The sequence below is a fragment of the Orbicella franksi genome, chromosome 11 (genome assembly GCF_964199315.1).
Source record: "Orbicella franksi chromosome 11, jaOrbFran1.1, whole genome shotgun sequence".
In the NCBI taxonomy this organism is placed as follows: Eukaryota; Metazoa; Cnidaria; class Anthozoa; order Scleractinia; family Merulinidae; genus Orbicella; species Orbicella franksi.
The window spans coordinates 19,755,804-19,780,930 of record NC_138155.1 but is presented as its reverse complement, the minus strand read 5'-3'; the positions used below and the strand labels follow the sequence as shown (position 1 = coordinate 19,780,930).

The 25,127-nt window shown below is 37.6% G+C and overlaps 2 protein-coding genes across 2 annotated transcripts in view; both read right to left on the bottom strand.

Annotated features, from left to right (window-relative positions):
• Nucleotides 1-25,127, bottom strand: part of LOC145503235 (TBC1 domain family member 22B-like) — a 279,621-nt gene that overhangs the window by 185,121 nt on the left and 69,373 nt on the right. The gene's annotated exons all lie outside the window — the stretch shown is intronic.
• LOC145503273 (fibroblast growth factor receptor 1-like) overlaps nt 1-25,127 on the bottom strand; it is a 40,104-nt gene that overhangs the window by 7,962 nt on the left and 7,015 nt on the right. The window contains exons 5-19 of the mRNA XM_081482769.1: nt 24,269-24,526; nt 22,721-22,999; nt 19,688-19,939; nt 18,469-18,720; nt 17,095-17,367; nt 15,344-15,625; nt 13,144-13,158; nt 10,589-10,696; nt 9,646-9,658; nt 8,082-8,272; nt 7,560-7,676; nt 6,228-6,412; nt 5,324-5,443; nt 4,805-4,881; nt 3,559-3,599 (exon numbers count right to left, since the gene is read on the bottom strand). Of these exons, the coding sequence (XP_081338895.1) occupies nt 3,559-3,599; nt 4,805-4,881; nt 5,324-5,443; nt 6,228-6,412; nt 7,560-7,676; nt 8,082-8,272; nt 9,646-9,658; nt 10,589-10,696; nt 13,144-13,158; nt 15,344-15,625; nt 17,095-17,367; nt 18,469-18,720; nt 19,688-19,939; nt 22,721-22,999; nt 24,269-24,526 (2,463 nt within the window). The remainder of the gene's footprint in view (nt 1-3,558; nt 3,600-4,804; nt 4,882-5,323; nt 5,444-6,227; nt 6,413-7,559; nt 7,677-8,081; nt 8,273-9,645; nt 9,659-10,588; nt 10,697-13,143; nt 13,159-15,343; nt 15,626-17,094; nt 17,368-18,468; nt 18,721-19,687; nt 19,940-22,720; nt 23,000-24,268; nt 24,527-25,127) is intronic.

Here is a 25,127-nt window from a genome sequence, read left to right as displayed (position 1 = left end):
AATAGTAATAGTAATAATACTAATAATAATAATAATAATAATAATGATGATGATGATGATGATAATAATAATAATAATAATGAGGATTACAAACTTCTATGGGACTTCAGTGTGCGAACAGATCATGAAATAGGGGCTAAGAGACCGGATTTGGTGATCATTGACAAGAGAGACAAAAGCTGTCTGATAATAGATGTGGCAAATCCAGAGGATAATAGGGTGAGAGAGAAGGAAGAGGAAAAAGTTGAAAAGTATCAAGATCTAACAAGAGAAGTTCGAAAAACGTGGGGTGTGAGGACAAAGGTTATTCCAGTGGTAGTGGGAGCATTGGGATCAATACCACTGAGATTGAAGGACAATCTGAGAGCCATTGAGGTGGGCATTCCTGTTGGACTGATCCAGAGATGTGCATTGTTGGGGTCGGCAAGATATCTTAGAAAGGTGCTGGAGATGTAGAAAGAAGAGAAAAAGCAAACAAGGGATGTTTCTTGGCTTCCCTAGGCAACTTGTTGTTGCACGGAGCCAATGACGAAACCAGCTTCAATATCATCAACAGCTGTGCGAATCTTTAATAATAATAATAATAATAATAATAATAATAATAATAATAATAATTAAATATTGAAGGACCGTAGCCAGGGTTGAGCATAATAAAAATTCCTGGCTAAAAATGGTTATAGATGTTAGATCTACAGTCTTCGACGGGTAAAGATGAATGGCGAAATATGAATATAAATTAGTAAAAATAAAAAGAATGGACTATGTAAATTAATTGTGAATGTGTGTAAAAATAATGATGTATTGCCCAGGGAGTGGGCAGGAATTGTTGACAGCATTTGGAGTCACCATAGTATGCCACGATTCTAATGTTTTCCTTATTCGGAAACTGCCTTTGTCAATTCAGGAGGCGTTGTTAAAGTCAATAGGGACCTTAAGATACGAGGACGGGAAGGCCAGGACGGCAACGGCAGTGGACGCGGGAAACTTTCGCGGGTCCCGTAGTGTCCTCAAAAAGAAAATGCTTAAGATGTGCATTTTCGCAAAGGACGGCGACGTCAATAATTCGAACCTCGTAAAAGCTATTCACAGAAGCAATGATATCCATTGGACTATAAAAGAGATGGTAGAAATCTTATCCTATTAGGCTTAAACGATAGTGAACAGCGATGCTGAATTTCTTTTTCTGTATAAGTGAAGCAAACATCTGTCAATATTTTAATAGAGAAACCATAATTTCCGTATGAAAAATTAAACAAACAATCTGATCGACCTGCTTCAGATGGCTTTTCAGTTACCACTAGAGCGTTTTGGAATTCTGTCGCCGAAGAATCCTGACTTTTGGTGAACGTCTCAATTTCCATCTGTAATTGTAACAAGCATCATAAAAATCAAACAAACGTTGCTTCAAGTTCCGGCTAGCATAAAAAAAACTAAACGTCCGTTTGAAAATATGTATTTTATTTGCTCGATAGATGCTCCATGGCATTCATTCTGACAACATTTTATCAACTGTACTTACACTGATGTATTCTCAATGCATATAGTTTGTATTGAGCCTGCTCACTCGTGATAGCGTCTGAACAGTGACTGTAGAAACACAAACGAACAGACAAGGAATATTTTTATTCACATTTTCGTATCTCAGCGTACTGTTCTACACTACAATCACGAAAACTTTGAACCTTATAAACATTCCTATCAATATAACTGAAAATAAAGTCGATTGGAACAGTTATCGAGGCAAAACAAGAGCAAAATACTCACGTTTTCGATACGACGGCTCGTCGGGCGAAATGGCGTCCTCGACGAGATGAGGACGGCAGAGAGATGAGTCGAGGGTTCTCGTGCGCATGCCCGGTTGAGTGAATTTACTTCCGGTAGCCGTCCTAGCTCGTCCCGTCCTGGTATCTTAAGGTGTCTAATAAAATGTTCACGGGACCACGCATGGTTCGCAATTTTGGAGCCTTTAGCCGCTGTTTTGACATTTCTTATGTGTTCTTTTCTTCGGGTGTTAAACGTTCTGCCAGTTTCACCGATATAACGCCAGCGCAAGGAATTTTGTAAACAACTTTGGTTTGTGAATCCAGAGGAGGACGAAATTTCGGGGCTGGAAACTGTTGTTGTAGAGTGGTGAACGGCTTATTTATTTTAATTTAATTTCGTCCTGCTCCGGATTCACAAACCAAAGTTTACAAAATTCCTTGCATCGACTGTTCATGGTGTTATATCGGTGAAACTGGCAGAGCATTTAACACCCGAAGAAAAGAACACGTAACAAATGTCAAAACAGCGGCTAAAGGCTCCAAAATTGCGAAACATGCATGGTTCCACAAACATTCCATTGACTTTAACAACGCCTCCTGTATTGACAAAGGCAGTTTCCGAATAAGGAAAACACTAGAATCGAGGCATACTATGGCGACTCCAAATGCTGTCAACAATTCCTGCCCACTCCCTGGGCAATACATCATTCTTTTTACACACATTCATAATTAATTTACATAGTCCATGCTTTTTATTTTTACTCATTTATATTCATATTTCGTCATTCATCTTTACCCGTCGAAGACTGTAGATCTAACAGTCGAAAGCTCGTATATCTATAAACATTTTTAGCCAGAGATCGTTTTTAAATTATTATTATTATTATTATTAACAATAATAATAATAATAACAAGAACAAGAACAAGAACAACAATAATAATAATAATAATAATAATAATAATAATAATAATAATAATAATAATAATAATAATAATAAAAACCAACAGCGACTCTACTTTGGGACGTGCCAATCCAAACCGACAAAGAGATAAAAGCAAACAGACCAGACATAGTGGTGAAAGACAAAAAGGAAAGAACCTGTCTGCTTATCGATATGTCCATCCCCACAGAAAGGAACACCTCCTTGAAAACAATGGAAAAGCTCACAAAGTACAAAAATCTTGAGACTAAAATCGAGAAAGCGTGGGGAATGAAAACAACAACTGTCCCAGTGATCATTGGAGCTTTCGGGCTTGTCAAGAAGGGAACAAAAACCTACATCGGCAAAATCCCAGGCAATATTAGAATAACAGAGCTACAGAAGAACGTCCTCCTTGGAACTGCTCACATACTTAGGAGGACTCTATCCATCAAGTAATCCAGCAGACTTATGACTGCCCTAGGCTTACGGATTGAACTCGGCACCATAATTTAGGGGCAAGACTTTAAGGACTTGTAATAATAATAATAATAATAATAATTATAATTATAATAGTAATAACAGTAATAATAGTAATACTAGTAACATCAAATTATGTAAATATTATAGCATTTTGTAAAGCTTAGCTCTAGTTTTTGTCACAATAAACACTCCTCTATTTTTGATAAGAAAAATATAATAATAGTAATAATAGTAATAATAATAATAATAATAATAATAATCGTATTTAAGTACATGTATGTAAGTGTGCTGTGATCTGCTGGCTAGTTGTTTGACACTGCATGATTTTAATTTTTGTTCTGTTTTGTTTTGTTTTTCATTGCTGTCATTACTCATCAAATGTTGAAACTTACCGATGGTGAAGATCTCATACAAGACAATTCCATAAGACCACCTGTAAATTAGTAAAATAGATCACACTTGGGTGAAACTAATGTACTATTTTCAAGGAAAAACTACAAGGAGTGCAATAAGAAGATAATTACTGCTTTAAAGATCATTAAAGATCAGGTGAGAGAGCATACTAGAATTCTACAGATCGAAGAACAAAATGCAAAATTATTACAAAATCATGGCTTTCTTTTCTCCTTCTCTTTCGAAATTCTGCCAAATTTATTGCGTTCATAGCAAACAACATGATGACATGCCTAGTCGACCAATTTGAAATTTGGCCATGAGTCTTTTTACAACTGAATAATAATTAACTTTAATGCTTATTGTATTGGTAGTTGACTATCTCATCTAGTATGTCTGTCAAATCCTTGAGAATCCAGCCAGAGTGTGTTGCAACAATGACCAGCAAAAAAAGCAGTATTTCTGAAAGTAGCTACTTGTTTTAACTTTCCTTTTGACAAAAACAATGAGATTAATAACACTGTTACATAAGGCAATTCTTTGCACAACTTGTCTGACTATTAATTCTTGATAAGTTAATAAAGATGGTGAATTTTAAGCTCGGTAATGAAATGTGAAGATGAATTAATCAAAATGACACGAGCGTGGGACAAAGAAAAAATTCTGAGTCCCCGACAGGAATCGAACCCATGACCTCCCGAACACCGGGCGGGCGCTCTATCCACTGAGCTACGAGAACTCATGGAGAGCAAGTTCATTTAACTGAGTTCATATATGATAGGGGTCCTGCATACTGCTAGGATCAACGCTATCAAATTCATCGTGAGTAGTGATAAGTTAATAAAGATGGTGAATTTTAAGCTCGGTAATGAAACATTTCATTCGTGCCCTGTCGGGGACTCAGAATTTTTCTTTGTCCCACGCTCGTGTCATGTCGATTAATTCATCTTTACTAATTCTTGTTACGATACAAGTTGCATGAAAAATTGCTTAGTGTATAATTCCCTGAAATGAACATGTCTCTCAAAGTTTTTGTTGCAAAAACCCTTGGACAAAGTAGAATCAAGTTCTAGTTTTTGCCACATCGTTCTATATATTCAGTAAATGTAAAACTAAGCAATGTCTTGTGCAACTTGTTTTGCAACGGCGCAACAAAACTTCAAGATAATTAAGTTACAAGAAAAATGGCCTTATTTAACAGAGCCTTAACTGAGGCACAACCAAAAGAATTTGTATTGTACATACACATCACTCTGGGTTGAGAGCTCGGCAAAACTTCCTGAGAGAATTTCGGGTGCCGTCCATTTGATTGGTATACAGCCCTGTAAATACAAACAGTGTAAAGCTTGTAAGTTGACACTGGAATGTTTCATTTGAATTTTGTTTAGCTAAATCAACATTTAAAAAATCAAGGTGGATCTGAAGACCCTAAAACACTTTCTTTAAACTTGGCAAAACGAATTGTGAGTACTTGAAGCTAAATTTAACCATCTTTTAAATGGCCTGTAGTATTGCTATGGTAAACTTTTGCATCAGGAAAAGGATATAACTTACATGAACTATTAATAACTTGTTTAATAATGATTGAGACTTTGGTTGATGTCAAAATTATACTGTCAAGTAAAAAGAGTGAAAGTATTGATTCAATAAAGAAAATGCCGAAAAACCTTGGAAACAGTTTTGAGCCACCCTGAGTGATTCCCTTGCGGCCAGTATTGTTGCGTTAATTTTGTATTGGGTGTGTAAAATTGTAAAGTGAGATACCTTTTTAGCATTGCCATGGCCATACTTGAAATTTTGATAAGCCAGACCAAAGTCGGTAACTTTGCAAACAAAGTTGTCATCAAGAAGAACATTACGAGCTGCCAGGTCTCGATGGATTATCTACAAAAAGTCATTATTTTACATTTTGAATATGTTAACACTTTTCAAAAAGTATCACTTAGTTGTAATTCTGGAAAGAAAAACATAAATTTGACTAGAAGCCAACACCCTTTCCTAGTTTTTTGAAACCAGGGGCCTTCCATTTTGACCATTGCAAATAAGTCAGTGCTATATTGCAATCCAAGGATAGGAGAGGATTCAAACTCTAAACAAATTCCAAAAGCTACAATTTTTTGTTAAAAATTGATTGCAGGTGCTTCACAACACTAGGCCTTACAATGCACGAGTAATAACAAAGTAGTATTTCCACTCCCAAAGTACATATCATCAAGAGCGGGTTACTGCATTGGACTCCAGATCAAGCAGTCAGGACTGAGTGCATTTGGGCAACGCACTTTACTCTCGCAGTGCGTCCCTCACCCAGGTCCATATAATGGGTAGCAGCAAATTTAATGCTGGGGGTGGCCCTGCGATGGACTAGCATACCATCTAGAAGAGGGGCGGGGAGAGTGGAAATATTCATAGTCCCTTCATGCTACTGAAAACAGAGATAAGCCCTGGCCTGATGGAGTCAATAGGCTCAAGCACAGACCTAACACTATGTAAAGAAGAAAACCTATTCAATGAAAATATGCTTAAAAAATGACTTAACACCAACATACTACCACATGGAGATTTAGAGTTTGTAATAAAATACAGGACGAGTATGAATTTTTTTGTGAGTGTTAATGTGTTAGCTTGTAGAATTTTGTTGCAATCCTATTTTTTTGAGATGGTTACTTACCCCTCGGGATCCAAGAAACACCATACCAGCAGCGATTTGTTTGGAAAACAACACTAGGTCATATATTTGCAGTTCTGAAAAATTTCCCTGTCCAAGATGATACTTATCATGGATTCCACGGCTTTTCCTCAGATAACCCAGCAAGTCACCGCGCACCAAGTACTCCATGACCATGATTGGATGGACTAAGAGCATGAGAGCATGTTCAAGAATAGCATGTACAGTCAACTCACCTTTTGAGGTGCTCTATATTACTGTGAAATTTGATAAATGTGCTTGCCTAACAATTACTATACAGGACACAGGATTGTGTGGTCCAGGTCTGCTGTGTTGTTGAGCACTTGTTGTGTCTTGTTTGACAATGTTGGACATGCAATGTCAATGTTGACAAAGTTTAATTTCCTTTTACAGGTTGAGAAGTCTTCTGCTTAAATTACAATAACTATGATCACATTTTAATTGTGCCTTCACTACACAACCAAACACACTCAAAGGTTGAGGCATGGGTGCGTTGGTCAGCCAGGCCCAAGATATGTTTTAATTGTGAATGTAAGCTTACAACTAAGTGGATAAACGATACATTAAGTAATGTCCCACATGCGCCAAAGCTGGACACGTAAACCCCAAAAACCTCTTGTTAGGAAAAATAGGGACCGTGTACCCCCGACCAAATGCAGTGGTGCCACCTCTGAGGTTTTAAGGTTGATATATAAACAACAGAATGAAAAAACAAATTAGATAACGCTAATTTCGCAATAAAAGTAAACCTTATGCGAAAGTGCTAGTGGCAAGGCTGACTGTAGAATGTCACAAGTTTCTCAACTGTCTCTTTTTACAAATGTACCACCCATGAGCCTTTGCGTACTACCCTCGCACCCAGTTCTTAGATTCATGTCGGCAAAATATTACTTTATGTCAATACTAATTATCACAAACTACATTTTCTATTGTATTTCTGCAGTTCACATCATTCAGTCTACATTTCACTTCCTTTCACAGGATAAAATAAACTGGTCTGCTCCAATTTATGGGTCTTCATAGCTCTGCACTGCAGCAGTAATGCAGGCTACAGGTCCCAATCCTGTTGAAGCCCAAAAGTCTTTTGTAGGGCTTAACTTACAATTGCTTAAATTGTGACAACAACTGCAATGATCACAACCTCATTTCATTTGTATTTCCACAGGTCACACGCTTCATTCTACTTAGACCTATGGAGACATTTTAGCCTAGGCATAACGTATCAAATAGAGCTCTCAGACATGCAAGAAGGCAGCCAAACGAAAAATAATTTCCATAATTCATTTACCAAGCACAATAATTGCAACGTTTTACCTTGGGTGGTAACACAGCCAATAAACTGGACAATGTTTGCCTGATGATTTCCTCCAAGGAACTTTCCCAGCTCAATTTCTCTCATCAGAGACTTCCTCCCATCTTCGCCAGAAGTGGCTACAGTAACACCACAACATAATAAGGTACAAATAAACTATTAATAGTAGCTATATAGTATACTGCTGAGAGAACGCCATTAACATGGAATGAGAATGAATAGAGAAAGTAAGCTTTCGCAAAATTGTGTAATTACTCTTTCTTTGGTAGGTCGACATCAACCACATGTATTAGCTGCCTATTTAATGACCTAGTGCATAACAAATAATATAAAGTATGCATGTGTATATTCTTCAAGTTGCAAAAAAGCAAACATAAACAATGCATAACTATTATTTTTACTTCATTTTACTATATCCACACCAATGTATATATACTTTTAACGCAATTAAGTATTTAGTATAGCAATAGCACATATCTCTGTTTGTCTTGCTACTCCTGCAGTACATCTGTACATGACCTTACGTGTAAAGCATTTTGCAGCAACTGTCCGATTTCCAGGTTTTCCATCTGATTCACTCAAAAGTGTTCTCCAGACTGCTCCAAATGCCCCCCTGCCAATCACCTCTTGAAGTATTAAACGGTCAACTGCAATCTCCCATTCATCCACTTCAACGTTTAGCAACTGCATCTCAACTGCTTGCTCTTGATCCGGACTAAACAATTTAAGTCAACACTATTAAAATCATGACAGTGCAGGGTTAACTAATAAAAAAAATATTGCAACTACTTATATATAAGTCAGTGATTTTGTGATACATTGAAACACAATGTGACAAACCTAACAAATCTATAAAACTATCTTTTTGTTGAAGAAGAGCATTCTGCAAAAATTAAAGGGCACCTCTTATCTGTTGTTATCATATTTATAATCCAAAAGCCTCTTTAATCAGTTTGTATTCTAAAGACATGCATTCCTCAAAAGTGTAGTTCATGCAGAGGTCTTGCTTACTGTATGTCTTCCCTCAGCCAAAGAACCTGAAAATAAGCCTTAATCAAAATTGCATATCTGGACTTACTGAGCTCTATGACTGGGCAATAACAGAATAAAGTAAAGCAACACACTGTGTGTACATCCAAGACCAAAAAATTAAAAACCAACTTGAAAGGGAGATTAGTTATTCAATTACGGACAGATCCTCCTTCACGAAACCCAGTCACAAAGGTTATTATTGTCCATAATTCATTCCTTCCCACCCACCCCTCTTGACTTCAGTGGTAGATCAGACAGAGAAAGTTCATGCCACATTTCCCAATATTGTATGACTGCAGGGTTGAAATCCTGTACTTCAAAACATGCCCATACGTGCATGCTCATGCTCAAAGGTAGTTCACGAGGATCTTGCTCCATTTTTGACCAATACAGTTCTGTACGTTTATGAATAAGTACCTTCACTCATTCATAAAATGTGCCTATTTGAACGCCAAAAGAAACTACAATGTAAATTGTCAGCAGGAGGGAGAGATAATTTTGATAAGTTTTTGACTGAGTTCAACCTCAGATCAAAACTTGCCCATGCATTTCTTATGATAACACCCCTTTGAAAGCTTCAGGGCACTAATATACCTTGTATTACTACACGACTAGGCTACTTCAGAGGGCCAATAACTAAATTTAACCAATCAGATTGTTCTATTATTACCAGTCCAATGTCCCTAGTACTGGACTGGACATTGTCGCAAAAGCTCCCCCATGATAACCCTTTAAGCTTTTCTGGTAGGTTTGTGGCTTATGTTTTTTTTAAAGAACTTGCTTTCACCTAAAACATTCCTTTTCTTTTTCTTTCAACTCTCTTTCCCTTCTGTTTCGTTCAACAGCTGAGGTGAGAGTGTACACTTGAAGTTTGCAACGTTTTTCCAGTCAATGATAGTGGCACTTTTTCTGAGAATTTTCTGTCATTTAATAAATCTCCTACATGTATTTACCAAGCTTTCTCAGGGTTATCGGTGGATGTTCAAAACCAGTGTTGTAAAATACTATGTAATCACCTACAGTTAAAGAAAATTACAACAAAAATTCTCGACTTACAGTCTTGCCATAGCTGTAAATGTGCACATGTACAAAAGACACAAACAAAAAAATAATGTCAGGTGTAATATGTGCCAGACCCGAGGTGTGTTAAAAATTCTATAAAAATTGCTATATTGGACTTTGGAGTGATTTCTTAAATAGCAATAGATTACATTCATATTCTCTGTAGTGGACTGGAACTAGGTTGCAATGCAGGGGAATATCATTAAAAAGAGATAAATGTCATTTGGATTTAAAAAGATTCCCAGCGTTAGCCTCAGTTGCAAGCTATAGTTCCAGTCCAATACAGAGAATACGAATAATTTTATGGTCTATTATCAAATACATGTTCTAAAATCTGGCATTCACTAGTTGGTGTAGCTAAATTACAGTGTAGGTGACAACAATTGATGTCTTGGGCTGAGCAGTTCAACTGAAGTGTTTTACATGGCACTGAAACTAAATTTCTTATGAATCTGTGACTTATTGGTAGAGAAGAGAGCCAAAGTGGATTATTTCTTCTTTAAAACAAAATCTTTTAGCAAGACTAGCACAGCAAAACGGAGGACTAAGATAAACACTTTTAAGATGATTTCCCCAGAAAATTCGAGCAATAATGGCAAAAATAAAGTTACCAAAAAATCCTCATAGCATGGTAATACTTTGATTAAAGGTAAGAAGAACTTATTGAAACTTAAGCTCTTAAGCTGACCCCGCAAGAGAAAATTGAACTGACGTTTTGCATTAGTTGAAAACACAATAACTCATGTGTTAAGCCTTCTTACGAGGTTTGACATTAACTTTCTAGAGAATGCTTGGGGATTTAATTGTGGAGTCACTTACAGAAATGAATTACAGTGAGATGTTTTAAATAGTATTCAAAAAGTTACCGTACTGTGAGTGGATTTTTGGTAAATATTTTTTGCACCTATCGCTCAAAGTTTGAGCAAAATCTTTTCACCTGCCCTTCGACGTTTGCAGATGTACCAGCCAACAGCAAATATGACAATGCAACCAAGCACAGGTCCCGCAATATGATACCACTCCAGAGCCAGCCTGGCAATAGAACCTGAGTAGGGAACATTTAGCATGACTATACAAAACTTCCGTTTGGTAGTTTTCTAATTTAGTGTTGTTTATCTTTAATCTTTAACCTTTAATCTTTAATACAAATTCCAAATTACATTACATTAAACAAGTCAATCCAATGATATTGAGGACAGCTTAAAACAGAATACAAGATTCCTTAATATAAGCCGCCTTAGTGTATCATTGTATGATTGTACAGCTAGATAAAAATTACTCTAAACTCATAAAAAATTTTGAAATAATCGATGTTAGCATTCACGAGGACCTCAGCTCTGATCATTTTGTGTTTAACTTTTCCTTGTTTACCAAGGTTACCTGCTTAAAGAAATCGCATCGGTTTTTTTACAACCTAAAGAAAGCTGACCTGTCTGGCTTAAAGTCAGCGCTGCAGTACCTCCCTTGGGACACTGTATTTGTTGACAACGACATTGACGCCAGTACTGCTTGCTGGTATGACTTGTTTCTATCATGTGTGGATGAATTTGTTCCTAAGGTGTTAATTAGGGATGCCAACAGACCTCCGTGGAGGTCAGGTGTGAGGAACAGTGGCCTAATGTTGGCACACTGGACTTGGGCCCAAGCAGTCCAGGTTCAAGCCCTGACCAGGGTCATTGCATTGAGTTCTTGGTTAAGACAATCACAGTGTCACTCTAAATCTCGCCTTGGTTGTTCAAAAGCTGATTAGTACTAACCCAGGAACACCCTAAATGTGAGCAAATGTGGAGGCCTCTGGATGTCCCAGGCACCATTGCACGCACCCACCAACCAACCCACCCGAGCTCAAGCATAGCAGCTGTAGATGATAGCTCCACGGCCATGGCCCCCATGTCGCTGTGGCGGTAGGCTAAGAGGAAAATGTCATCTGCATAATGAAGGTCACTGAGCATGTTTGAGAAAGTCCGTCAAACGCCCCTGTCATCTTTTGCTTCATAGGAATAAGAAGAGTATGCATCCTTGATTGACACCTGTTTCGATGAGCGAAGTCTGTGCCAACTTGTGTCGTAGGATGTGCTATAGCATTTGTCTGGGAATACTGTCAAACGCTTTTTCAAAGTCTATGAAGTTGGCATAGATGTGATTAACACTCTTTTTTTGTTTCTTTGTTATGTGCTGTCCATTTTCATAACTGTTCCAAGATCTGCCTGAGCATTAAGATGTGGTCACTGCAAGAATTTCCTTTGCATGTTCTTCTTCATTCTTCTTTGCTTGTAGGACTCAAGAGTGTTATACCCCTCCAGTTGTTACAATTAGATAGGTCTCCCTTTTTCACCAGCTTCACCATCAAGGCAGTCTTAGAGTCTTCAGGCATATTCTTGGAAATCAGTTTTCGTGGAAAATCTTCAGCAGGATGGTGGGCATTAGATATTCTACTGTGTTTAGTAGTTCAGTGGTGATGTCGACTACTCCATGATCCAGGTGCTTTGTCATTCTTCATCTCTCTGATGGCCTTGATTTCCTGGATTGACTGCAGCTCAGTGTTTATGTCCATGTCTTGAGAATCTTCGGATGTTGGGGCTTTGTTTTTAGGTTTAGGACGATTGAGGTTAGGGTTAGGGTTAGATACCATGGAAATGCTCATGCCATCTCTTTAGATTGTCTTCTACTCGAGACAAAACTCTGCTGTTTCATCCTTCACAGGCATGTTTCCACTGTTATATCCAACTCTGAGTATCTTCACGATGGTATGAAGCATATTCAGTTCTTGCCATGCTGTAACCACTTCTGCTTTCTCAGCCAGATTTTCAATGTAGTCCTTCTTGTCCCTCTTGGTCATCTTCTTCACCTCCTAGTCCAGGTATTGGTACTTCTTTCTGTAGCAATCTTTCACTGTCTCTGACCTTGCAGAATCTATCTTCTCCTTCATCCCCTTTCTTTCTGACATCTTGTCCCATTTTCCTTCCTGAATCCAGTCTTCTTTCTTCCTTCTGAATCAAAGGAACTTCTCTCCTGCTTCTCTCACTGTCCAATAGTGAAAAGTGCAGAGGTCAGGTTCCACCACTTCTTCCTTAAGGGCTTGGAAGCAGTTTCTGAGTTCAAGCTTAGAGGTTGTCTTGGTCTCTGGAACTTAGTTTTGTGCAGGTTGATGGTCAGTGCTGCCATCAGCAACCGGTGGTCACTCCAGACATCTACTCCTCTTTGTATCTCCTTGCCTGAAAGCGAGTTCTTCCATTTGCTGCTAATGATAATGTGATCTATCTGGGTGTGCGTCTTGCCATCTGGTGATGACCAAGCCATCTTGCCAATCTCTTTGTGCTGCAATAGACTTCCTCAAATGGCCAAAATAAATTCTTCTTACACACATCTGCATCTGTTGCTGTTGATGTTACCACACCCATTCTTCCCCATAATCTTATCATGGCGTTTACTGTCATTCCCAACATGAGTGTTGAAATCCTCAATTACGAAAAGCACATCATGTGACTGTACCTCTTGATTGACTTGCTGTAGCTCATCATAGAAAACATCTTTCTTCTCTTTCTCAGCATCTTTTTTGGGTGCGAGCATGTCATGATAGTGAGTTTGGTGTACCTGGAGTTAAATATAGCCATGACAAGTCTTTCCCTAAATGGCTACCACTCTGTCAATGCCTTTGCTGCTTTGTCTGACATGATGATCGCCACCCCTTCTGCATGTTGGTTGTCCTTTCATACCGAGCATATCATCTTGTGCCCAGATCTTTCTTTCTTTTATCATCCCTGGTCCTGTCCATCTTCCTTCAACTTATCCCAATGATGTCTATTCCGTACCTGTCCATCTCCATTACGACTTGAGCCAGCTTGTTAGTCTGATACATGGTGCATACATTCCAGCAGCCAACTCTGATCTTCTCTTTTGAAAACAGAAGCTCTGTTCTTAAGATGTTGGCTTTCAACTGGGTTTGGCCAATTCAACACTTGTCATTGGTCCAGTTGCTTGGATTGTGTTGTTTCTGCTGCCAAAACTTAATGGTCTCTGGTGTAGGTTTCTGTAACAATTAGCTTTTTATGGGGTAGGTCTGTCAGTGCTATGCCCAACACCCAACCTGGAGGACCGGGATGTCTAATTTGGTCACCATGAGGTACCATTGCAGCCCCCACATATTCCCAAATTGTGAGCAGTTAAATTTAGTCCATCTGTCACATATACTGCTAAGTTACTTTGAGGTGTTGTGCCTTTAATAGATAGCATGTAGCTTACAAATATGCAGTTATGAGTTTATACAATATTATTGTAGACTTGTAGATTTGTAGTATTGTAGAGTAGTACTGCCAGCATCACCCTGCCGAATTTAGCAGCAGCTGGTCATAGCAGTTAAGCCACAACAGTGACAATGAAAGACTACCTGTAACATTTTTTACCATTTGTAGGGACAAGATCAGTAATAAATAGAGGATATTACACGGTGGCATGAATATATGAAATTTATTTTGAGTATTAAAAACATTTTACAAACAAGCACAGTACAGTAAGTGCGTAAAATATTGCTCTCAACAGGAGAAAATAAAATGCATATCTTCAAGCCACTAAGTAAATTTCTTCTTGTTTTATAGACAAACTGACTGCTTGGGCAAACAACCCTAAAAAAGTGGGAAATGACGTCATCAATATCCTCACTAGTGAGCACATGAAAATATGTCACTTGGCTTCCAGATGTATTTTCATATGAATTTCACGAGTACTGTATTTTCCACTAAAACGCCTGTGTTTGTTTAGCAAATAGATTTCATGTTGTTATGAATCAGTTAATTGATCACAGATGACATCAAAATGTGGTAAGACCAAAAAAAGTGGCACACAAGGTAATAGCCACGTAGTAATGAACAATGGCTCCCATTTTTGGCTGTCGGTAACCTGTTGGTCAATTGTCGGCTAACAGGTTACCGACACATTATCGACAGTGTTAAGTAGACCAAAAATTGACCAAAAACAGAGTCAAAACTTTTCCAGTTGAACATCAATCACCAAATGCCTCTTGATGGAGTTTACTCCAGTTGAACTCGTCAAGGTAACCTGGCAGTTTGGCTTTGGTTATCCCATTCTCACCTTCATTGCGCACTAGTCTGGTTACCAAGGTCTCTCGCTGGCGATCTGGAATGCAAAAACTAGACTTCTCCCAGTATCTTGCTTTACCATTCCAAACACCTACTGGCCATCAGAAACATGTCCACGGGGCAAAAGCCGTAGTAGCTATCGGAAGTGCTGGGCAAGGTATCTTTTTAAATTGACTTTTCCCCTTTCTATGTAGTTTTAGAAGCAATAGATAAGTAAATCTTTAGGATCATTTCAGTTTATGACCCACCGACAGGTTACCGATAGGTTGCCGACAGTTGGCCCACACTTTGGCCTGAAACATAACGAGAATTGTTGGTCGTCTGTCGGCAAACAGTTGGCTGACAGCCGCCCAACAATATCTCTTGGCAACTGTTCTTCACTTTTACCAACAGGTGAGTGAATCACTGATGTTTTTACTACATTTTTTCTTCTTCTGTGATTAATTGCTGAGCAAATGAACAGCAGAATCTATTTGTTTTATGTTACAAAGAAACAACAAAGATCATAAGTAAGAACCAATCAAAATGCAAAAACAATTTGAATATTATAAAAATGATAATTATCCTCTACCAAACAAATGGAAAAGTCATCTTACCCTTGACATTGATCTTCACAGAAGAGCGGACCACACTACCTGGTCTGTTATGTGCTTCACAAGAATATTCACCACTATCACCCTCAACAACTCCCTCAATAAAGAGTTTGCTCAATTTGCCATCTAACTGTGTATCAATCTGTGCTCTCGGGATTACTGTATCGTCGTCTTTCTTCCATATGATCTTCACAGTAGCTTCATTGACTTGACAAGTTAATCTGAGCTCATCTCCTACTGAAAGTTTTGGATAAGGCCTTGGGCTTACTTCAGCACTGGGTTTTTCTTTAAAGACAAACACCACCAAGCAAACAGTAAAGTTTAACAGAAAACAGTCAAATTCCAATAAGTCATGGGCTTATATCAATTTTGTTCACATGGTGTTTTGGGGTATTTATTATCAGGAGTGCTTAATATTTTCATTCTCTATTTATCTTCACCAAGTTTGAGCTTCATCTCCCCTACATGTAAATTTACTGAGAAAAGAGGTACAATTCACCTTTTTCTCAACATGGCAATGCAAGTACCAAACTCGCCATAAAATGAATTTAAGCATGTGAGTTGATTCAGATTCGCCAATCAGCACAATCTGTGGCCATAAGCAGTTTATGGATATACATCCATTACAAATATTTGTCTCTGGAGATGGGTAAAAATGTTGACATGTTTATACAGTTGAGCCCGTCTCAAGATATGAGCTAAGGTGGCTGAACACAGTTTTTGATACCTGTGTTTCATTCACCTTTTACTCGAAGACCCTTGATCCCTTGATCGCCAGAAATGGCAGCAAGCAAGTTAACAACACAAACTTTGGTTTTTGACAGTTAAGCTGACGTGTGTACCGTTGCCATGGCAACATGAATAAATATAAACAGGTCTTTAAAATCGGTTTTGTTGATTTGTAGGAAATCTAGTCATTAGATTTTCTTTATAATTTGCATGGAATAAGCTTGTAGCGATTCTCACAAGTTAACACCACTTTGCTAATAATTTAACAGAGAGATTTTTAATTATCCCTTGTTGAAGGTTCCCTGGAATATCTAGAATTTCCTTTGTTAAAGTTCAATTATTTTCAATACTCCAGTTGCTTATTTCCTAAAGTATTTTCCTACCAAATTTCATGAAATTCTAAAGAGTGGGTCTCGAGAAATAGGCGTATTCCCGAGAGTGCAATTTTTCATTCAATCACAATTTTTTGACTTACTATGCATGCGCTGCATTTAACCGGGTTCTTTCGGTAACAAAGAAAAAGCTGAGAATTGCTGGGTTCTTTGCATCGTTACCTTTTCTAACATATCTTTGTAATAAAAGACTAAAGCCATCAATACACTGCGTTCAATTATAGGGAAAAATAGTTCAGATAGCGCGGGCATTCAGTAAATAAAATGATCGCTCTATTCACGGCATGTTTGTTTCTTGCAATCCTTGTGCGCGCACTGAACTGTATCAGCAAAAGCATGCACGAAAACTGTGTTCGGCCACCTTAAACAAGATATTCAAGAGAAAATTATTGGAATTCAAGATACTAGGAAGCTGGAGATCATAAGTGAGGTTCAAATGTGGCACAAGTTCACAAATACAGTTGTCTTTATGATGAGAGTACTAAACCGACTCTTAAGAGGTCAAGGTTTCAAATCCCTTTTAAGCCTGACTTTCTTTAGGGTTTATGTTTGCAGCTCTCAGAAACAGCTTGAGTTGCATTCATAACTGTGATGATCTTTATTAAAGTATACTATGTATTGTTCTATCCTTACCAAAAACATGAAGATAAGCAGAGGAAGTCCTTGAGTTAGCTTTATTTTCTGCTGTGCACTTGTAGCTGCCTTCCATTTGCTTCGTAGTGTCAGGCAACTCCAGAAATGATCCTTCACCAAGACTGTTTTGATTGACACCTGATGGGAGGTCCCCATCATTAAATGTCCAGGACAATGTTGGCTTGGGAACACCTGTGGCTTTGCAGCTGAAGTTTGCTGGGTAGCCCTCAGTAACAGACTTGTTTCTTGGAGAAACACAAATCTGAGGAGAGACTTTTTACCAACAGATTCTCTTTTAAACTGATGGTCTCAGCTAGCGCAATCAAACAATAAAATAAATCACGCAGTCATTAACCCTTTATTTGGCCTGAATGTGCTGTTTTGTGAGAACGGAGAATTTTAGCTTGAACAACTTTAAACAATCTAAAATCTCACAAAACAAAAATTGAAACTCAACTTTGAACAAAACTTCCTTTGAAAACAAGATTGTCAAAGAAGCGTCAAGGATCATAAACAAATCATTAGCACACCTTACTTTTCACGGAAAGTCTCCAGGCTTGACCACGATAACTTCAACATCTTTCAAGTTAGTTTGAAATCAGCGCATGCGCTTTAGGACCCCTCCAAGCTCAATAAGAATACTGAATGATAGGGGTAAGCCCAAAATATTTGCTTATAGCCTCGACCCTAGGTTCAGCATTTTGTACTGTGTATTTTCCACGTTTAATATAATAATTTATTTCAAGACTGAAAGCAATCCTACTAACAGTTATTTATTACTTACATGTAACATAAATCTTATGAGTTTTAACAAAAACAGTGCATCCATGCACTATAAAGTTCAGAGGGTACGCATAGCCCCCATAAAAATAATATTGACCCTCAGAGAGTAGACATCTGATTTCCATAACTTGTTCCAACAGCTCAAAGCACTATCTTTTGGCAACTGCTAAAAAACAGCTTCCCCTTAAACTTAACCCTAAGAGTATAAAGAGTGAAAAAGGGAACAGATTCTTCAGAATTTCCTTGAAAACAAAAAGGACTCGAAACAAAATCAATCCAAGATGTCCTTTTCGCTAATTCCTTAAAGTAGCAATTCCCTGAAAGTAGGGAGAAAAGGTTCCTTTATTCAAAGTTGTGAGGATAGTTGCTTTTAATATTTTTATAGGAAATTAAAGTTAGTCTTGCTCGGTATAACACAATAGTTACAAGTTTAAAATGTTAAATATCCAACAGAAGGCAAAAATGTGAAAAACTATTGATGCCATTACTTGATTGAGAAGTGCACCAACTTTGAACAACTGAACCAAAAGTGTCATTAAACCGGTTCGGTTATTGATTGGAAACCATGGTTTTAATAATTTGATACCTTACCTGTTACGTCAATCCAAAATAAAGCATGTGTCTTTCCCACCCAGTTTTCGGCCATACATCCATACAAGCCTGTGTGGTTAAAAGTCATGTGATCAACAGTGTATGTGTTATTGTTTCTGTTACCAAGATCCACACCATTCCTTGTCCAGTTAATCAGTAGCGGCCGATCACCTCTCACAATGCATGTCAAGTTCAGTGTGGAGTTCAATTCAACAGAACGATTCCTGAGTTCCGGATTAAGTGTAGGTGGAGCTTGAAAAGCAAAAAAAGTAAAGGAGTGAATTTGCTGTTTTCACGTAATTTCCAATCATTTGTTACTTTTAAGGACTAAATAAGTACATGTATACTGAGTTAAATTCAAAAGAGCATAGCCAGAAGACATAGATTACAATGAGGTGGATGTTTTTCACTTAGTAAAACCCTTGGATATAAAAGTTGTATGCATGCAATTGTACATGTACTTTCCAGTTAAAACAAATGTGCACTGAGTGGAGGTATCAGCTAGTGCACGGTTAAATAGAATATTTCTGTACTACATTCAAACCTGTACAAAGTAGCCACCTTTGGGAAATGTAAAGGTTGCTTAAAACAAATATCAAAAATTGGCAGTTTCTAGCGTAACTTACGAGGAAATAAAATGATCATCAATTTTAGTCACATAGGAATCACATCAAGACAACAATAAAGATGTGACAGTTTTCATTATCTTCGCCTTAGATTCTTCAGACCCTTGCCTGTCACCATCTTTTTAAAACCAAGGCCAAACTACAAGTATTAAATTATTGTCGGCTGCTCAAAACAGAGGTAAAAACAATTTAAGAACTCTGCCTTTGTTGACCACAACAACTCAATGTGTTTTTGCCAAAGAAATATTCACATTCCTCCCATCGAAGATGTTTTCGCTTAGACCACCCTCCCCTTCCCCCACCACTTCTCCTTTTGGCTTTTGAAACTCCTAACCCCTCAGAATGTCCAGTGACTTGTGCACAACATAGGTATACTTGGATTGAATTTTCAACAGACACGGCTGATTTACAGGGTTTCTATATTTACAGTATTGATAATGACAATAATTTCAAGACTATGACAACTCATCCTTTAATAGGAAGCCCAACTTTATATTGTCATCAATAAGCAATATCTTATTGAAGAAAGTTAGCAAAATAAATTCTGATGCTTTCAATTGTTGGTATATTCATGACAATGTTTATTAACTTACTTTTAACTGTGATATACATGCTGCCACTGAAACTACCACCAGCATTTTGTGCTTTGCAGGTGTACCTTCCCTCGTCCATGTCTGTTACATTTGTTAAGATCAAAGTTGTCTTCACCTCGTCAGGCAGACGGGTTCCATCTTTAAACCACGATATTTTTGGTTCAGGAAAACCTTCAATAATTTTACAAGTCAGGTTGACACTATCTCCTTCTAGCATGTGCCTTCCTGATTTTAACAAAACCTTTGGGCGAGCTATTGAAAAGAACAAACAATTAAACAGCATTAAAAGATAAAGTTTCATAATTTTTATAAACCCTCCCCCTGCTGAACAAGGTTTAATATGGGGAGCCTTCCCCCAAGGTCTTAACTGTACCCTTTTTATATGCCAATTCAATTCAATTTCCATTCATGTCAGAAAAAGGACCCCTCTCATGTACCTCTGTAATTCAAAATGGTGCTCTTTTCACACATACCTACATTAATATTATGCACACTACATTCCTTTTCTATAATCATGGATTGAGTAACCCCATCAAATACTCTTCAAAGGGCTTTTAAAATACTTGTTCATGGGAGTTCTTCTTACCCTTCCATACCATTGAGCTCACCAAATCCCAGCCCAGAAAAGGTATCCGTCTCATCCTTACCTCAGTCATTAGAGGCAAGGCCTGAGGAGGGTGTTACGAAAACTGAGACCCTTGAAAACTAAGACCTAAGACCCGAAGCCCAGTTTTAGACACCATCATACTACGAAAACTAGGAAACGCGATGTAAACCGGTGAATTTTAGTGCTGTGTAAAAGTTTACTTGCATGAGCACCAAGGGTTGTGTGATGGAACATAATACTAAGGATAAAATTATCTTTGCAAATCCTGAAATAATGCTTCCGTTATATATTCTATATTCAGCAAAGCATTTTTGGTGAGAAATTGCTGTGAATACTAAGTGGCTCTTGATCTTATAGGAAAACCGAATAATAAAATAATCCGGGATTATTTTATTTTTATCACTGAGTGTTTATCTCAGTTGAGTGCTGTTATTTTACTAGCTTTGACTGACAGGAAGTCATGCCAACATTGCAAATTCTTGTCACGTGATGGCTGCGAATCACAGGAAGATGGCGTGATGGCCCTGTCACAACAGCCATAGGAATGTTTTGCCAGGAAAAATAACAGCAAGATATCTTTCTTGTAAGACTGGGCCGCTGACAATCTTGAATGATGTTGATGCTTTGGAAGTTCAACCTACCTGAGCTTGAAAGGACTGAAAATAGAATTGACGAAAACATCCCACGTTTCAATTTTAGCCAATTGACCTCTACACACCAGTAAAATGTTACACAACCCAGAATTTATCGGTTTACATCAGTTAGACTACGAGTAGTCCCTCTCACTTAGTCTGTCCTGCATAATGTGAAAGGAAACTGTGAGGAAAACATCGCTGTGTGAACTCCTCGGGATAAGAAGTTCACGAAAGGGCGGACTACCACCTAAGCCAGAGAATTTGACCTTTCACGGGCGAGTGATTTTTCAGTGTAAATTTTTAATCTCATTACACGTATCCAATAGGATTCCTTATCTTGACATGCTCTCATTATTGCCTGTTGCAAATGACCCTGGGAGATGTCTTGAATAAAATCGCTCTTCTCTCCAAGTAGCAAAACAAAACCACGCCGTGAGAAGTGTAACTTCGTTATGGTGTTCGTTAAGTGAAACTGCTTAAAAAGTTTTGAAAGAAGATGGCAAAGGAGGCATCTTGTAAAAAAAATTTTGTTGTCTGTAGGTTTAAATTTTAAAACTCATTGCGAAATTTTCAAATGCAGAGTTCAACTGAGAATTTACATTATGTATTTAACTTTGGAGATCATCCAACTGTAGTGACACGTTTGCCGATAGCAGCGGAAAGTTTCAAGTAAATGTCCGTTTTGAGTGAAAGTCCAGTTCAATCCTTGAAATGAACAGTAGTAAGGCCAAGCTCCATCAATTCATATTTAAGGAATTGTTCTTCGAAGATGCAGTTGACCTGGTGTTGAGCGGCAAAATCACTAACATGTTCGCATTTGGATTCGATGCAAAAAGCTTTGCCAAACAAAACACTTGATAAATTTAACTCTTTCCATAGCCTGTTTATTGGCAGAATCACTAGAACATTACAGCCTGTGAGATGCAATTCCAATGCTTTGATTTGCTCCAGTTCCAAAGCGTCTTCTTTTAAGAGAACGAAATAAACATTCCTGCAAGACGTCACGCATATCTCAAATGATGACAACCTGTTGTCAATGCTCCTAACATTATTTTAAAAAAAAAGCCAATCATATTTTTTCATTGTGAGGGCAACCCATAATTCAAATTTTATGGCTTAGGCGGTAGTCACTCCTTTCGCTCGCAGCTCGCCCCCAGGATTTTACACAGCCATTTTTTCCTCATGATTTATTTACGGTCTCGCTTGACAGACTAAGCGAAAGAGGGACTTCTCATAGTCTATACATCGCTTTACATTGGGATATTTCGTCACAGGACAAAAATTAAGATGGGTCTTAGGTCTTATGTTTCTCTTATCTTTCAAGAGTCTAGTTGCATGGCAATAAAAATGCCCACTCCCTAATAAATCATTTTAGTATATACCACACAAGTGAATAGTGCTTTTTGTATGCTCTGATTGGTTAACTCAGAGGTGATTAGCAAGTATTATTCACCTCCGAGCAGTCGGCATGAGAGATTTTAAAATTTGCGACCGCTTGACAGACGTAAAATAACGTTTTGGTCCGCTAATTTTTCAGCTTGTGTGGTATACACTAAAACAATTATTCACCTCAGTGTTGGTGAAAGTTATGGATATTTACCTCCACTTTGGTGGATAATTGTTAATTATTTCAAAAACAAAGGATTCCTATGAAGTTATCACAAAAAAATGTTCATAAATCTCAGTCTAAGCAAACGTTGCATGGAAGCTAGTGCCTTCTAAATACAGCTGTTTATTAATATTATTAATAAATTTGTCTGCTAAATTTCCTTGGTTAATTTTGTTACTCACTTATGACTAAAACATTGATGGCTTGTTCTTTTGTTGTAACCCTTTTAATTCCTTTAGTTTGTCTGAAGGTACAGATGTATGTTCCATTGTCATGTGGGTGAACTGGATTAATGTATAAACTTCCGTTAGAAAGCTGTATAAATCTTCCCTCGTCCAGTGGTATTCCATCTCGTCTCTTCCACTCAATCTGTGGGGTTGGAGTTCCTTCGGCACTACAGCTTATAGTCCCAGAAGAATCAGCAATAATACTTTGTTGAGGTTTCAAATCAATAAATCTTGCTGTTGGAAGAATCAATAACATTGGTTTATTTGTAAGTTAATTTTGAATCATTTTTTGAGTGAGCTATTCGCACTTAATATATAAAAGAACAATAAAGGATATTGCTACCGCATGACTTTTACGTAAATATGGCCGCACTTTAAAAGCCTTCAATTACTGACTATCTGCAAAAAAGTCTATGAAGTTAAATTTTATCCCAGTGTTTATCAATTTTGGATTAAATTTTATTCATGGATTTACTGAATGCTTTACAGTACCTTAATTCTAAAAATTAAAAAAAAAACATCAAATTAATGTAAATTATTGAAATCACACTTGAGGACATCAAATCATCAGCTTTGTGGAATTCTGTCGAGAAAATGCAAACCTTTGGTGAAAATCTATTGTTTACCACAGGTGTCATTTTGTTACGAGAATTTATAGGTTCATTAAGGTTATAGTGTTCAAATAAACTGCAAAAAGACAAAAATATGATTTTTTGTGTTTTAGAAGTTATTTTTGCCAGAAACCTGCAAAAATAGTGCACTAAATATTGTACTTTCAGCAAACTTTAGATCTTACACCTGGATAAATAACAATTTGCATGCGCGTTAAATAGAATGAATTTATTGTCCCTGATTTCGCAAAAGAAAACGCAGCTGACTGTACACAGCTTTCTAAGCTGAACACACAAATGAAAGCTGCCTTTACACAGCTTTCAAGGGTAACAATACAAATCTAAGCTGCCCTAACACAGCTCTTTAGGCTGAGACTACAAATAGCAGGCGTATATGAGAAACTAGCTTTGTGGGGATCACCATTCGTCAGCTGAATTTATCTAGGCTTTAAGCTCGCTTTATACAGCTGAGCTTATTCAGGCTACTTTTAGGTTTCAAGCTGACTTTATTCAGCCTTCTTTCAATTGTACCTAAGATGATGCAATCTTGTTCCTCAATCACTAGTACATGTATAAGTGTAAAGTACTCTTACCATTGTAATGCGATTTACATCTCGACGATTTACGATTTACGTCGAAGTTGAAGAAAGAAGAATAAACGAGTGAAGCACAAGTTCTATGAGCATCCTTATTACCAGTTGTAGCAGATCCGACAGTAGAAATTGCTCAAAATGCAAAAAGTTGGTCCGTCAATTAGATTTCTGGCCTAATGTGGATGAAAACAATCTGTATGCATTTACATGCAGCCATCAAGAGAAACACAGATGCATGGCGAAGCAGAATAGTCAAAATTAATGATATTCTACCTGGAAGTGAAAATAAGTTGGCCTACCATTGACATAGATGGTGTAGTATCGGATGTACTCTAATCCCTTGCATTCATAGGTTCCTCCATCAGACAGCTGAATGTTTTCAATGGTCAGTTCACCATTGTTTGCCGTCAGCCTTGTCCCAGACGTAGAATTAACCTCTTGATGTTTGTTATTGAACCATCTTATGTAGGTAGTTTCATTTTCAAGGGAGCAGAAAATAATTTCAGTGCTTTCAACATTGAATTCTAGTTGAACTGCATTCAACACTGTTTTGTCCTCTGAAAGATAAAGACTTATATGAGATTCTAGGATGCCTCTAAATATAACTGATGATAGACAAAGTTCACTTAAACACAATGCAACAAAGGGACAGTAAACCTTATCTCTAGCCTAGTTAATTAGTCAACCCTTTGTCTTTAAAGGAGGTTGCATGTTTTTAGCAGCAAAAACATTGCCATCCATATACAGTGTAGTTTTGCTAAAGTTATTGGGCGACAAAATAAGTTGATGAGACAGTTTTAGAAAATGGCGCTTTTCAACATTTAGCCACTCATTCTACTTTATTTGCACTTAGCATTAATTCTCTAATACGCATGGCCCCCCAATTCAATGTTGTGTAAGTGCTGTGGTCTGTGTAGCCTAAGAAATAGAAAAATCAATATTGTTTGGGAGGGGGCTGGCAGGGGTTGGGGGGTAGGGGGACAATGTTTCCAAGACCCTCAAAAATCGAATTGTACTGCAAAGTGTCTCAACACTTGCGCCACCCATTGTAGATATGAAAAATAGATAACAGTTATATTGACCATCTAATTTGCCATCTCACTGATTACCATGCTATGATTGGTTGAAAAATTCTGATTGGCATCAATAACTGCACTT